The following is a 14,792-nucleotide window of genomic DNA, read 5'->3' as shown; positions in this document are numbered from 1 at the left end:
GCTTCTCATTGTGGTGGCTTCTCTTGCTGTGGAGCACAGGCTTTAGGTGTGCAGGCTTTAGTAGTTGTGGCACACGGGCTCAGTAGTTGTGGCTCGTGGGTTCTAGAGCGCAGGCTCAGTAGTTGTGGCGCACGGGCTTAGTTGCTCCGCGGCATGTGGGATCTTCCCGGATCAGGGCTCTAACCCGTGTCCCCTGCACTGGCAGGTGGATTCTTAACCTGTGTGCCACCAGGGAAGTCCCTAAAGTTATTTTAAAGTACCAGTTTGCTGGGGAGCCAGAGAATTATTTATGCTTCTGACAAATGTAGTGTTTGGTATAAACAACATTCATTTGAAGGACCCAAAGGTAGTTCCTGAGGTACTTGAAATGTATCATTCAATAACTACTGTATCTTTACATGGCCATGGTAATTAGGGTTTAGTTAGGGAGATAAAGCTTGTATCTTAAAAATCAATTTGATCTTTTGGACTACTTTCTGACTAGAGTTGGCCAGGGATAGTTTCTCCCAGGTCTGTTATTTTGTGGAAACTTGGGTCTCGGCTAGGATAAGGTGGTATGAATGCTTCTGTTTTCTCTGGTGCATCCCCTGCTGGCCCAGGCCGTTATTGGAATTTCAAGGAAGTCAGACTGTTTGCAGCTAAAAGGTCATCTAAGAACAGAATCTGTACACTGGTAGAGAAGTTCAGAAGGTACTAGATGTTCACAAACCTTCTTGATCTGAGATTTGGCAAAGATTTTTCATGTCTAGTGACCCTTCCTCCACCCCATATCAGGCACTGTTCAGACATTTATACTCCAGATGTTTCTTATCACTGACAGTTCTGAAATCTTTAATTGATACGCTCTGGTCTTTATCATAAACTCATCCTTTCAACTTTCCTGCTTTACGTATTTGGGAACTCCAGAATCTGATTCTTCAATGCACCTACTTTCTCCAGTTCTTCAGCATTTCTCCTATCTTTACTTCTTTTCCTGTGCATCTTAGTTTTCATGATCCATCTTTTCAATCACTCTCTTGCTAGTACCCTTATATCATCACTTGTCCTTCATCTTACCCTGGTATATTCCAACCAAGGATGAAACTGTTTATCTGTGCCTGTCTATATGCAAATGGATGAGATTAGCAGGAGAAATTCATGCAGCTTGTTAGACTGGTACCTTTATAACTAATCAACCTCAATTAGGTCTTCAGTACTACCTGCCTTTCTTATTCTTACCATTTTTTACTAGTCACTTCACTTACCTACTCTACTCAATAACAATTTTATATTTCTTCCCCTCTTTTCAAACCTTTTGCCCTTCTTCTCTGTCTTCTAATTCTCAGTTGATGACTCAAATAGAAACAGTCAGATTGTACCTGCCTCAAATTTCCACCACCAAATTCATAGAATTACCAAAATCTACACTCATCCTCACCTCCTCTTGCAATTGAGGAGCTGTCTCACTTAACAAAGATGCGAGCCCTTCTCTTCAGAGGATCCCTCTGGATCCCATTCCCTCTGGTCTTCTCAAGTGTCTTCCCTTACTGTGTTTTAAATCCCTGCCTCTCTTGGATCTTTTCATCAGCACTTAAACATACTATAGTCTCATCTTTAAAACACACTGGTGCACTATACATTGTCCTATAGCTGTCTACCTATTTATAGCCAAATAGCATTAAACAATTTACTCACTGTCTTTACTTTTCCACCTCCCATTTATTCTTCAGCTGACTCCAGTCTGTTTTCCATCCCCATCATTTCAAGGAAATAGCTCTCAGATGTCAATATTGCTAAAGTCAGCGGACATTTTTCTTTCCTGTCCTTATTTTACTGAACAGTATTAACAATTGAGCCTGCCTTGGAAATTTCTTGTTTTGGCTTTGTGGTTGCCACTTTCTTCTGGTTTTCATCCTACCTCTTACCCTTTCTTAAATCTTCTTTTCTAGATTTTCCTGGACCTCTAGGTGTTGGGGTTTTTCCAGGCCATCTTTCATCATTCTCCCTGTCTTCCCAGATGATCTTATGCTGCAACTTCATTTTTTATATATATGTTGATAACTTTCAAATTTATGTCTCGCACTAAGTCTTCTGTTCTTGTTTTCAGATTTTTATACCCAGCTGTATACTTGTCTTCTTTACTAAGAAGCACTGGAAATTCAACATGTGCATGAACCTAATGTCTTCTCTCTCCAAACTGACCTTTCCTCCAGTGTTCCTGTCTAATTAATGATACCTGCCCCTCCTCAGCTGGTTCTGTCATAAACCTGGGAGTCATCCTTAATCTCTCCCTTAGCCCCCACATGTGCAGTCTTTAAACAAGTCATGTCAGATCTATTCCATAATATGTCCTGATTCTGTCCAGTTATTTCCATCTGCATTGCTGGCCTGTCTTATCCACATTACTATCATCTCCCTCTTAGACAACTATAACCTCCTAACTGGTGTCCTTGCATTCACTTTTGCTTCCGTCTAATTGATTCTCCACATAACACTCTATTTAAAAAGTTTATAATTTTAAGAGATCTTATCATACTATTCCTCTCCTTAAAACATTTGAGTGGCTTCCCATCGCTTTTATGGTAATGCCTAAGTGCTTTAATGTGGCCTACATGGTCCTCCATAATCCAACATCCCCTTCTTTAGGTTTATCTTTCTATTGTCCCCACTCTAGTCCCAGTGACTATCTTTTAGTTACTCGAATATACCAAGTTCCTTCTTGCCTTGGGCTTTGTACAAGCTGTCACCTTTGCTTGAGATGTCCTTTACACCTCTCTTTACTCTGCCTATTTATATTGTATTTATTCTTTAGGTCCCAGCATAAATTATACTTTATCCTTGAAGTGTTACCTGATATTCACAGATTAGCTTCAGTTACACTGAGAGCTTTCTGTACTCTTCTTTCTTAGGATTTACCACAATTATGATTTCTTGCGTGACACTGTTTTTCATCTGTCTCCCCCACTAAACTAAAGTCTTTGAGAACAATGACTGTGTCTGTCTTATTCACCTTGATCCAGGGGTCTGGCTCATAATAAAAGTACGCAGTGAATATTTTTTGAATAAACTGAATGGCTGAATACTTTTCAACAAAATGGAACAATGGAAAATAGTAAAACTCATTTGTTTTTTATAGCATTTCATTTAGATAGAAGAAATTCACCACCAAATAGTTTGACGCCATGTCTAAAGATTCGAAATATGTTTGATCCAGTTATGTAAGTATTATGACGAAAGGTACATGTAATTTTTATTTGGAATATTTGGCTGAAAAATGCATGATACTCTTATAATGCTGTCTGTAATAGAAAAATCTTCTACTTCTGAATCTCTAACTACCAAAATGTTCTGTTTTTCTCATTTCTTCTTTTTTGTTAAATTTCAAGCAAAGGTTTCACCAAAAGACACAGATGTATAATGATTTGTAAAACTTTTATAAATCTGCATTCACTGAGAATCCCCACAGCAGATAAATGCTTGAGTCAAATTAATGACAGATATGATGACAGACAACAGTACCCTTTATTAGATGTATAAGTCGTGTCTGCCACCATTCTTTGCCTCAGTAGGCAATATAGATAGAAATATCTGCTATTTAAAAATTTCCAAATCCTACTCGTAAAAAGTTTTCTACAAAAATGTACATACCTTCCCCTCTACAAGACTTGTCCATTTACTGTTTGAGAAACTTTTCTGTCTATGTAATTACAACAACACGTGCATCCAGAAAATAGCACAGTCAAAAGTTATTGCCTTAGAATCCATAATACTTCACATATAAGCTGTAATAATCTTTACAACTTGCTTCCTAGAGGTGACTACTTATCTGTCCAATGATAGGACAAGTCAAATTCTGTTTTTTAAAAAAAGCTGACAGTAGAAATTGTATTACATATAAAATACCCATAAGTACCATCTGATAGCTCATTTATTTCAAGAAATAGTTGATATGGTAAGATTCCAAATGAGTGACAGCAAAATTGTAAATGCAACAAAGCACTGTCAGTACACACACACACACACACACACGCACACGCACACACGCACGCATTCCCTCCATTTTGCAGAGGTAGAAACAATTAACGGTGTGGTGATCCCTCTATTTGGAATCTTCCCTTAGGGTTTAGGAAGTCTCTGCCAGTCCAGTATTTTATTACCTGAGATGAAGATTTACAATTTGAAGTGTAACAGCCTTTTCCTTGGACCCACCATCTGTATCTCACAAGAAAAACAAATGTGCGTTACTGTAGCGGGAACTCTTTTGTAATAGTAAGGTGATTTATGTCACCTTACTTAGGTGACTTAGGTACAAGGTGACTTAGGTACAAAATGTTTGTCCTATATTCACGCTTCTATTATTTTGGACAAAAAGAAGCTCAGAATATACTAAGAATTTTCCTTAAGTTTAGGAATTTGAAAATGTCATTAAAAAATAATACTTTACTTTTACAAGTTTACTGTAACTCATTAAAGTACTTATTAACATTTGTCTAGATAGCAAAGAGAAATGACTTTAAGTACGTAGGATTTTAAACGTAAAAATGATAGCACATTTATTCTGCTATAGTAGAGATCCTTCAGTGCCTCAGCATGTGCGTTCTTAGACTGGAAAGTGAGAGCAGGGCTGGGACTTCTGAATGCTAATTTTTTTTTTTTTTTTTTTTTTTTGCTAATTATTTTTTAATCTACCTACTGTTAGTAACAAGCATTTATATACTGTTAATTTTAACTATATGGTTTTTAAACTATCCCCATTTTAGTTGGGTATATATATTGTAAAAAACAGAAGACTTCTTCTGAGTAGGAATATAGCTGTTAATTTTTTTTTCTTTTTTCCCCCAGCTGTATTGAGGTATGATTGAAAAGTAAAAGTTTTATATATTTAGGTCATACAACAGACCTTTTGTGGTTTTTTTTTTTTTTGCTCATTCTTTAAAAAAATTTATTGAAGTGTAGTTGATTTACAATACCATGTTAGTTTCAGGTATACAGCACTGTGATCCAGTTATACATATATATGTGTGTGTGTATATATATATTCCTTTTCATATTGTTTTCCCTTATAGGTCATTACAAAATATTGAGTGTAGTTCCCTGTGCTATGCAGTAGATCCTTGTTGTTTATCTATTTTACATCTATTTTATGTTTATTTTATGTATACATTATATATATAAAATAATGTGTATAAGTATATAGTGTATATATTGTGTAAATTATGTGTAAATTAATCCCCAAATCCTAATTTATCCCTCCCCCCTTTTCCCCTTTGGTAACCATAACTGTTTTCTTTGTCTGTGAGTCTCTTTCTGTTTGTAAATAAGTTCATTTGTATCATTTTTTTAGATTCCACATATAAGCAATATGATATGATATTTGTCTTTCTCTGTTTGGTTTACTTCACTTAGTATGATAATTTCTAGGTCCATCCATGTTGCTGCAAATGGCATTATTTCATTCTTTTTTATGGCTGAGTAATATTCCATTTATGTATCTATACAACATCTTTATCCATTCATCTGTCGATGGACATTTAGGTTGCTTCCATGTCTTGGCTATTAATAGTGCTGCTATGAATATTGGATGAATATTGGGGTGCATGTATCTTTTTGAATTATGGTTTTCTCCTGATATATGCCCAGGAATGGGATTGCAGGTTTATGTGGTAACTCTATTTTTAGTTTTTAAGGAACCTCCATACTGTTCTCTATAGTGACTGTACCAATTTACATCCTCACCAACAGTGTAGGAGAGTTCCTTTTCCTCCACACCCTCTTCAGAATTTATTATTTGTAGACTTTTTGATGATGGCTGTTGATTTTTGTTTTCGTTAATTTTTTAGGGAAATAGGGGATCAGTGGCATTTGGCAATTCAAGAAGCAATTTTAGAAAAATGCAGTGATAATGATGGCATTGTTCACATTGCAGTAGACAAAAATTCACGTGAGGTAAAGTAACTTTTACTATTGAATTCTACATTTTGGATTTGTTGCTACTAAACTAAGACTATTTATTTTCTTTCTTCCCTTTTTATTTTTTTAAAAAATATCACAGGGTTGTGTATATGTTAAATGTCTGTCTCCAGAATATGCTGGGAAAGCTTTTAAGGCATTGCATGGCTCTTGGTTTGATGGTAAGAAATTTGAGTATGACAAACATTTTGAAAAGATAAATTATGGTTTACTGTTAAACTATACCAGATTTTAAATTAAAGAATCGTAGGTTAGCATTTTTAGAGTAATAATTTTAGATTATTTTATGTTCATATATCTTTTACCACAGTTTGTTTTCTATTAAGCACATTCATACAGATCTAAAATATTATTTTTATCTTGCAACAGGGAAATTGGTTACAGTAAAATATTTACGACTAGATAGATATCACCATCGCTTTCCCCAAGCTCTTACTTGCAACACTCCCTTGAAGCCATCAAATAAACATATGAACTCTATGTCTCATCTTCGTCTTCGGACTGGCCTAGCCAATTCTCAAGGAGGTTCCTGAAAAGACTTTCTTCCACTCCTAGGACTGTTCTTTACAATAGGAAAATTCCTGTTTGGCTTCGTCTCCCTTTTTAAATGCTTTTTGTATGTAATATTTTTATTGAGTACAGATCTGTTTGAACGTTCCAGAAATCTTAAGGTTCCAAAGGGACTTAGCAGTGAAGCAGCAATGCTGAGTAGATAGAATAATTGTTTCATTCAGTTTTTGGAGCTCAGTTAAGCCAATGCACTTAAAGTTTTGCATGAGGAACATTGACCTTATTAAGCATTTTCAGATGTGGTGGTTGTTAATTTTGCACCAAGAAGTGTTTGGATAACCACACAAAAGCATGGTGAAAAGGCTTCTTGTATTTCCGTAATTTCCTGTAAACTAATGTTGTGAATTTTTGTATACAGTCACCTACATAGTTCCTTACAGGCTAATGTGGTAAAACTGTTAATTTCCCAATTTAATCTTAGGTTTCTATTGCTTGTAAGAGATTCATTTGCTATAGCTGGAATATGGGAAAATCAATCTGGGTTTAGTGGTTACATATAAGTATAAGTGGATGTACATGTACTTAAACTGGCTTTTGTATATATGTATAAATGCTGGTGATGGCGAAAGTAGTCTTGTTTTGTGAGGATATCTGCATTAAAGCAGTAAAATAAGCTTCCTATTTTATTCATAATCTAATGTATATATATATGTATGTGTATATATGTGTGTATGTATATATATATGTATGTGTATATGTGTATATATACACACACATATATACATATGGCTGTACTATCATATAGATCAAACAGCCAAACACCTGGAAGTATTAGATAAAAGTTTAAAATATCTTTTATAGGTTTTATATAAAAATGTCTGAGTATGATATTGTGTGAAAGTTCCGATACCAGTTGTAAGGGATTCAAATTTATGTGAGCAATAAAAAAGCAATTGGCAGCCATTGGAAAAGTATTTTGTGAAAAGCTGTATTTATTATAAATACTAGGGCTATGACATAGTACCATTGGGATTAAGTCATTTTCCCAATCTATTTATAATTTAATGAGATGTTAGCTTCCCTGTTGTATGTCAAGTTTAAAGCGGGGCACATTGTTGCAGCAAAATGTGTATTTGAGAAATTATATTTGCAATTTTGGGTCACGAAAGTTTGCAGTATAGTAAATGCAGGAGTGATGGTTGCTTTGTGCCTCAGTATTTACTTTGTTCCAGTGAAGTTACCTTATTACTGTTTATGATTTCAGATTAAAATAGTTACAGAGCAAAGTTTACTTGTAATGTAACAATTGGCTTTTTAAAAATAACCTGTTGATATGTCATTGTCAGTCCAAATGAATATGTGAAACAGCTGGAATTGTACCAATTTTGATTTTGTTTAAAGCTCAGTTTTCTTTTTTTTTTTTTTAATTGTATATGTGTTGGGTTTGCAGCATGAACTTGCACAGTTAATGCACGTTTTCTGGTTAAGTAAACATGATGCACACTGTTCTGTAACAGAAAACCCTATTGTGCCTTACCTATGTGCTTTTGTGGGCACCATGTTTATGAAGAATAAAAAATGATTTGTTATCTGAAGAGAATAAATTTTAAATTCTCAGTTTATGTCTCAGATGCTAAAGTGTGAAAAAATATATATAATATATAAAATAACTAATCTTTCTGTATTTTATGTGCATCACAGTGATTTATCTGTGCTTAGTGACCCCATCTTGTGACCTGTTATAAGAGTGAATGTAAAAAATAGTTGTGGCATTTTAAGAGGTCGCCTTTTGATGCAGATGCATCTTTTTCTTGCTTCTAAAACATATTCCATGTAAACATTGTACATTTATTATTGTAATATATACTTTTATGCAGCTTATTTTACCTGAAACTATTAAGCCGACCAAGATCCCTCCCTGCAAGACAGATGGGAATGTGTATAATAACTAGATATTTGAGAAGTTCTGAAGTTTGATGTAATCTGTTACTTGTCCTGTTTAAAAAAAGGAAAAAATTCTAATTAAAAATTTATTAGGTTTTTTTTTTAAATGCGTCTTGGCTTTAAAAAAAATTTTTAAGTGCCCTGTGTCTTTATTTTATTTTATTTTTTTTACCAGTGAAAATAGATGCCTTTATTTTTTATCTTTTTTGGTATCTGTAAATATATGTATGATTATAAAAATGGATGAAGACCCTGAAGTTAATTTTAACCATCCATTTCTCAGCATCTTTTCTTTATGAAAATGTCTTTGTCTAACTTTCAAGTGTTTGGCTTAAAGTGGGGCAAGAATGTAAATCAGATGTATCACTAAAGCACTACTTAGTTTAGCTAGACTTTTTTTTTTTTGGCTGCATTGGGTCTTTGTTGCCGCACGTAGGCCTTTTCTAGTTGTGGCAAGCGGGGGCTACTCTTTGTAGCGGTGCACGGGCTTCTCATTGCAGTGGCTTCTCTTGTTGCAGAGCATGGGCTCTAGGCAGGTGGGCTTCAGTAATTGCAGCACATGGGCCCTAGAGTGTGCATGCTTCAGTAGTTGTGGCGCATGGGCTTTGTTGCTCCATGGCATGTGGGATTTTTCCGGGCCAGGGATTGAACCTATGTCCCCTGCATTGGCAGGTGGCTTCTTAACCACTGTGCCACCAGGGAAATCCCAGCTAGACATTTTTTCATAGCAAGACTTTCTCAAAGGAAGCCATTCTTTTACACATTCTAGCTCAAACTCCTTATCATAAAAGAATAGTTTATGGGCTACCTACTTTGAGTAGCATTGGTTTCGATTTTTCGATGGTTTAATCAACTAAAAAGAAGACTTGACTTAGTTGGTAGACTTTTATTGGTTGCTAACAAATGTCAGACACTGTTACACATTAGGGATGCAAAGATGAAAAAGACATGGCACAGTCTTCAAGATGGTCACAATTTAGAGAACCTAGGGCAGCTAAGTTAAAAGATAGTGTGGAAAATATAGTGAGAGAAGAAAGCAGAATAAATTCTGGGAGATTAGGGTTTCCCTGATGGCACAGTGGTTAAGAATCTGCCTGCTAATGCAGAAGACATGGGTTCAAGCCCTGGTCCAGGAAGATCCCACATGCCGCGGAGCAACTAAGCCCGTGCGCCACAACTCCTGAGCCTGCGCTCTAGAACCCATGTGCCACAACTGCTGAGGCACGCGTGCCTAGAGCCCTGCTCCGCAACAAGAGAAGCCACCACAATGAGAAGCCCGCGCACTGCAACAAAGAGTAGTCCTCACTCGCTGCAATTAGAGAAAGCCCGCGGGCAGCAACGAAGACCCAAAAATAAATAAATTAATTAAAAAAGAATTCTGGGAGATTAGAGAGGTTGCTTATGCATCTTAATAGATTGAGAAGACATCAGGGCAGATGAGGTAAAATTTATCAGCCACTTCTTAATTAGTATAGGTACAATGGTAAGTCTCTTTTCCTGTGAGCTCTCAGGGAAGCTTCTGTTCTTGTGATGAGCTCATAAAAATTAATGTGTTGAAACCTGAGTTATTATAAAATCCATTTTCATGCTCATTGGTCGGTAGAAACCTGAATATCTTGTGAATTTAGAAGCCTGATATTGCACTTTGTTATATTTTCCTTGTGTGGATGACAAGTTGTGATTTCCAAGTGAACAGTGTCTTGATATATCATGTGCCCAGAACATTTCCTTTAATAAGATTGACCTTGCAATTCTCATTCCCTGCTCCTAGTGACATTACATTACTGCAGGTCATCTACATGGCTTCTTTGCCCTTTTTTCCTAGACTTATCTCGGCAAGTCACTTCTTCCAGATGACTCAACAAAAGATGCTAAATCAAGCAGAATTTTGGCAGCCACTCTTTTGGAAAGGATGCTCAAGAACAGGTACTTAACTGAAAATTAGAAACCAGAAGTTGTGCTTTAAAGAAACTGAATGTCCATAATGCTCATTCTACTGGTCTAGTGAGCATAACTAGCTACTGCCTTTAAGCCCCACTGGAGAAACTTTATGACTAGGAATACATCCTGATGGTAGATTTCTGTACCCAAGAACCTCTACCAGGGGCAGCAGGATAGACTCATTTTGTTGATTCTTGGACTTTAATGCCAGTAGAACCTGAGTACTTAGATTTACCGTTTCTTCCATGGGTAGACGTTGGAGACCTGCACATGCTCCTTTAAAATTGGAAAGAAGTCTGTCTGGGCATAGAGAGCACATGAAAAAAGATCGATGAGAAACAACCTAGTGCATGTGTAAACTACAAGCAATTTCTTATGGTTGAATTACTCAGTACAAGACAATAAATAGAGAAAGGAAAGGTAGGTAATGATCAGTTCATGGAAAGCTTTGTAGGTCACATTCTGAAGTTTGGATGTGGGTTGTTAAAGGGAGATCAGGTGAGGATTTGTTGGGATGAAAAATGGAGAAAGGATTTGAAAAATAGAGGTAAAATTGGAAGGACTTGATTAATTGGATATTGATAGAGAAATTGATGTCCAGTTTTCTAATGTAAGAACTCTAACCATCCCAACATTTGGAGAATAGGTGATAAGTAACAAATTGGATGGGAAAAATGATAAACTGAATTTTTGGATACTTTGAGATTGGGATGGAATATTCATCCATCCCAGTATTCAGGTGAATGTTTCTAGTAGGTGATTGGATTTCCAGTTCTGAGGTATTTTGAGAAAAGTCTGAGCTGGAGATACAATTTGGGAGTTAAAACCACAGAGGTGAATCAGATGACCCAGAGAGAGAGAGTCCATATAGAGACAGAAATTTAGTTTAATCCTAATTCTGCCATATTTAGCTATGTGGGCCTTAGGTGGAGGGTTGGGTTGGGGTGAAATATTAAGAAAATTTCAAAACAAATTAAGAAGGTAGAGTTTGAAAAGGTCTTTGAATGGGGTGAAGTTGAAGTAGAAATTTAGTATGACTATCACATTTCTGGCTTGGGCAACTGGTTAGATGGTGGTGACATTCCCTAAATTATGGATGGGTGGTTGGCGGGAGCCAGATGCTAGTCAGAGTGCTAGATAAGACTTCCCAGAATTGCAAATGTTAGGCAAAATAATCCTTCTGACTTATTTTTCTGTTGTAGGACATTGTTGGAGGATGAGTGATAGGGGACAGTCTTTGAGAATCTCTCTCCAAAAAAACAGAACTGTTAACTTACATAATGTTCTAGCATTGTCTATGATTCTCTGGTATTCATTAGAAATTTTCCTGATTTGTAGAAAATGAGATGTTGTGTAGATCTGTAAACCTGTGACTGTCAAAAGAAGGAATAAATACAAAAGTTGGTTGTTAATTAGGACTGTTTATAAACGGTTTGCCATGCACCCAAAGCTAGGAACTTGGTTGATGTGTGTTATACATTTATAAAGCCTTTGTAAACTAGTCAAGTCTTATAGGCCTGGAAACCATTTTTTTTTCTTGGCGACTTCATTTCTCCTTTGATTTATTGAGTGAATTAAAAAATTTAACTCCAGAGGGCAGTTTTATTTTTATAGTTCCAAATGCTACAATACTTTGTTTTACTTAAAAAAAATTTATGTGGACATTTTGAGATTTCAGTGGCACTTTAAATCCTACTGAGTAATAGCCAAAACTCAAGGTGGTCTTTAAGGCTTGCCTTTGTCCAGACCAGTGCTGTCCAATACTTAATATAATGTCAGGCATGTGTAATTTTATTTATTTATATTTATTTATTTATAATAAATTTATTTATTTAGTTTTGGCTGCGTTGGGTCTTCGTTGTGGTGCGCCGGCTTCTCTTATTGCGGAGCGCGGGCTCTAGGTGCCCAGGCTTCAGTAGTTGTGGCACGCGGGCTCAGTAGTTACGGCGCATGGGCTTAGTTGGTCCGTGGCATGTGGGATCTTCCTGGACCAGGGCTTGGACCCGTGTCCCCTGCATTAGCAGGCGGATTCTTAACCATTGCACCACCAGGGAAGTCCAGGCATGTATAATTTTAAAATTTCTGATGGCCACATTAAAAAAAGTAAAAAACAGGTGAGATTAGCCTTAATACATTTAATTTAGCCTTATATATACAGGATATTATTATCTCAACATATAATAAAAGCTTTTATTAATGAGCTATTTTACATGCTTTGACATCTAGAATATAGATTACTCTTACAGCTAGGGTGACCCTGTGTTGTGTGACTTACAGTGCTAAAACTTGTACAGATGGTCACCTTATTTACAGCCCATATTAATTCAGATGCTGCATTTTTATTGAAAATACTTTATCTATATTTAGGTTACATAAAATCTACTGTTTGAAAAAGTTTATTCATATATGCAGGTTCTTCCAAATATACTGAATCGGGTATCAGTTAAATTTACATTAATTCAAATTAAACCTTCAGTTCTTCAGTTGTACTAGCCACATTTTAAGTGCTCAGTAGCCACATGTAGCCAGTGACTACCATGTTGACAGTGCCAGTCTTGAACAACCTGTACCTTTCTAGCTAAATCCTAGTCTTCACGCAGCCACTGTGCTCCAGCTAGACTGCACTGCTTGCCCTTCCCCTTCATATCTAACTTTTGCTTGATTCTGCCTTTACTGGCATTGTTCCTATTGTTCTTTTTGCCTGAAACATCCTTCATGTCCTGCTTCTGTATACTCAAATGTTGCCCATCCTCTAGAATCCTATACAAATGCCTCTTCCAGGAAGTGGTATTGATGAACCCTGGTTGGAAGTAATTCCTATCATGTACACTACTGAAATATTGATATTAATTTTCACTTCTCATGATTTTGGCAGTTTCTATCTTGTATTATGGTGTTCTCAATCCATTCTAGTTTGGCTTCGGTCCTCATTGATCCTCTGAAATCACTTCTAGAGATCACCACAAATTTCCTTTTGCCAAATTCAATAGTCTTTTCTGTGTCCTCACCTTTCTTTGAACTCTCAGCACCATCTGACATAGCTGATCATTATCTCCCACTTTACTTAAAAATTTTTATTGTGAAATGATTCACACATATTAGAATATATATGAAGTATGTATTTTACTTACATTTTGAAGTACGACATCGTTTAAAATATAGAACATTAACTTCGAGGCACCTCTGTGTGTCCTTGATACTTCTCTCTCTTTCCTAACTCCCAGATGACCACTATCCTGAATTTTGTATTAATAATTCTTTATTTTTCATTATAGTTTTACCACATATTAATGTTGGTATTTATCCATTCAACTACGGACATTTAGATTATTTTCACTTTTTTACTATTATAAACAAGGTAGTTATGAACATTCCTTCTTGAATGTGATTCCAGCTGCACATATTCAAATTTCTCTAGGTCAGTGATACTCAAAAAGTATGGTTCTTAAATCAGCAGTATGAACATCACCTGGGAACTTGTTAGTCCAAGCAGATTTTGGGCCCCACTCCAGCAAATGTGAATGGACTAAATGCTCTGACCAGAAGACACAGGCCCACTGAATGTATACAAAAACAAGACCCATATATATGCTGTCTACAAGAGACCCACTTCAAACCTAGGGACACATACACACTGAAAGTGAAGGGATGGAAAAAGATATTCCATGCAAATGGAAATCAAAAGAAAGCTGGAGTAGCAATACTCATATAAGATAACAGACTTTAAAGAATGTTACAAGAGACAAGGAAGGACACTACATAATGATCAAGGTATTAATCCAAGAAGAAGATACAACAATTATATATGCACCCAACATAGGAGCACCTCAGTACATAAGGCGAATGCTGACAACTATAAAAGAGGAAATGGACAGTAACACAATAATAGTGGGGGACTTTAACACCTCATTTACACCAATGGACAGATCATCCAGACAGAAAATTAATAACGAAACACAATCTTTAAATGATACAAAACACCAGACAGATTTAATTGATATTTATAGGGCATTCCATCCAAAAACAGCAGACTACATTTTCTTCTGTGTACACGGAACATTTTCCAGGACAGATCACATCTTGAGTCACAAATCAAGCCTCAGTAAATTTAAGAAAATTGAAATCATATCAAGCATCTTTTCTGATCACAATGCTATGAGATTAGAAATAAATTACAGGGAAAAAAAATGTAAAAAACAAACATGTGGAGGCTAAACAATACGTTACTAAATAACCAGGAGATAGATCACAGAAGAAATCAAAGAGGAAATCAAAAAATACCTAGAGACAAATGAAAACATGTTGATCCAAACCTATGGGATGCAGCAAAAGCAGTTCAAAGAGGGAATTTTATAGCAATAGAATCCTACCTCTAGAAACAAGAAAAATCTCAAACAATCTAGCCTTACACCTAAAGTAACTAGAGAAAGAAGAACAAACAAAACCCA

The 14,792-nt window shown here is 36.0% G+C and overlaps 1 protein-coding gene across 1 annotated transcript in view; it reads left to right on the top strand.

Moving 5' to 3' along the window:
- Positions 1–6,482, top strand: part of LEMD3 (LEM domain containing 3) — a 64,979-nt gene extending 58,497 nt beyond the window's left edge. The window contains exons 10-13 of the mRNA XM_065887617.1: positions 3,116–3,197; positions 5,820–5,925; positions 6,032–6,110; positions 6,319–6,482. Of these exons, the coding sequence (XP_065743689.1) occupies positions 3,116–3,197; positions 5,820–5,925; positions 6,032–6,110; positions 6,319–6,482 (431 nt within the window). The remainder of the gene's footprint in view (positions 1–3,115; positions 3,198–5,819; positions 5,926–6,031; positions 6,111–6,318) is intronic.
- The last annotated feature ends 8,310 nt before the right edge of the window (positions 6,483–14,792 follow it).

This window comes from Phocoena phocoena, chromosome 11 (assembly GCF_963924675.1).
Source record: "Phocoena phocoena chromosome 11, mPhoPho1.1, whole genome shotgun sequence".
Classification (NCBI taxonomy): domain Eukaryota; kingdom Metazoa; phylum Chordata; class Mammalia; order Artiodactyla; family Phocoenidae; genus Phocoena; species Phocoena phocoena.
Note: the sequence above shows the minus strand (reverse complement) of the source record. Positions and strands in the feature narration are given on the sequence as shown.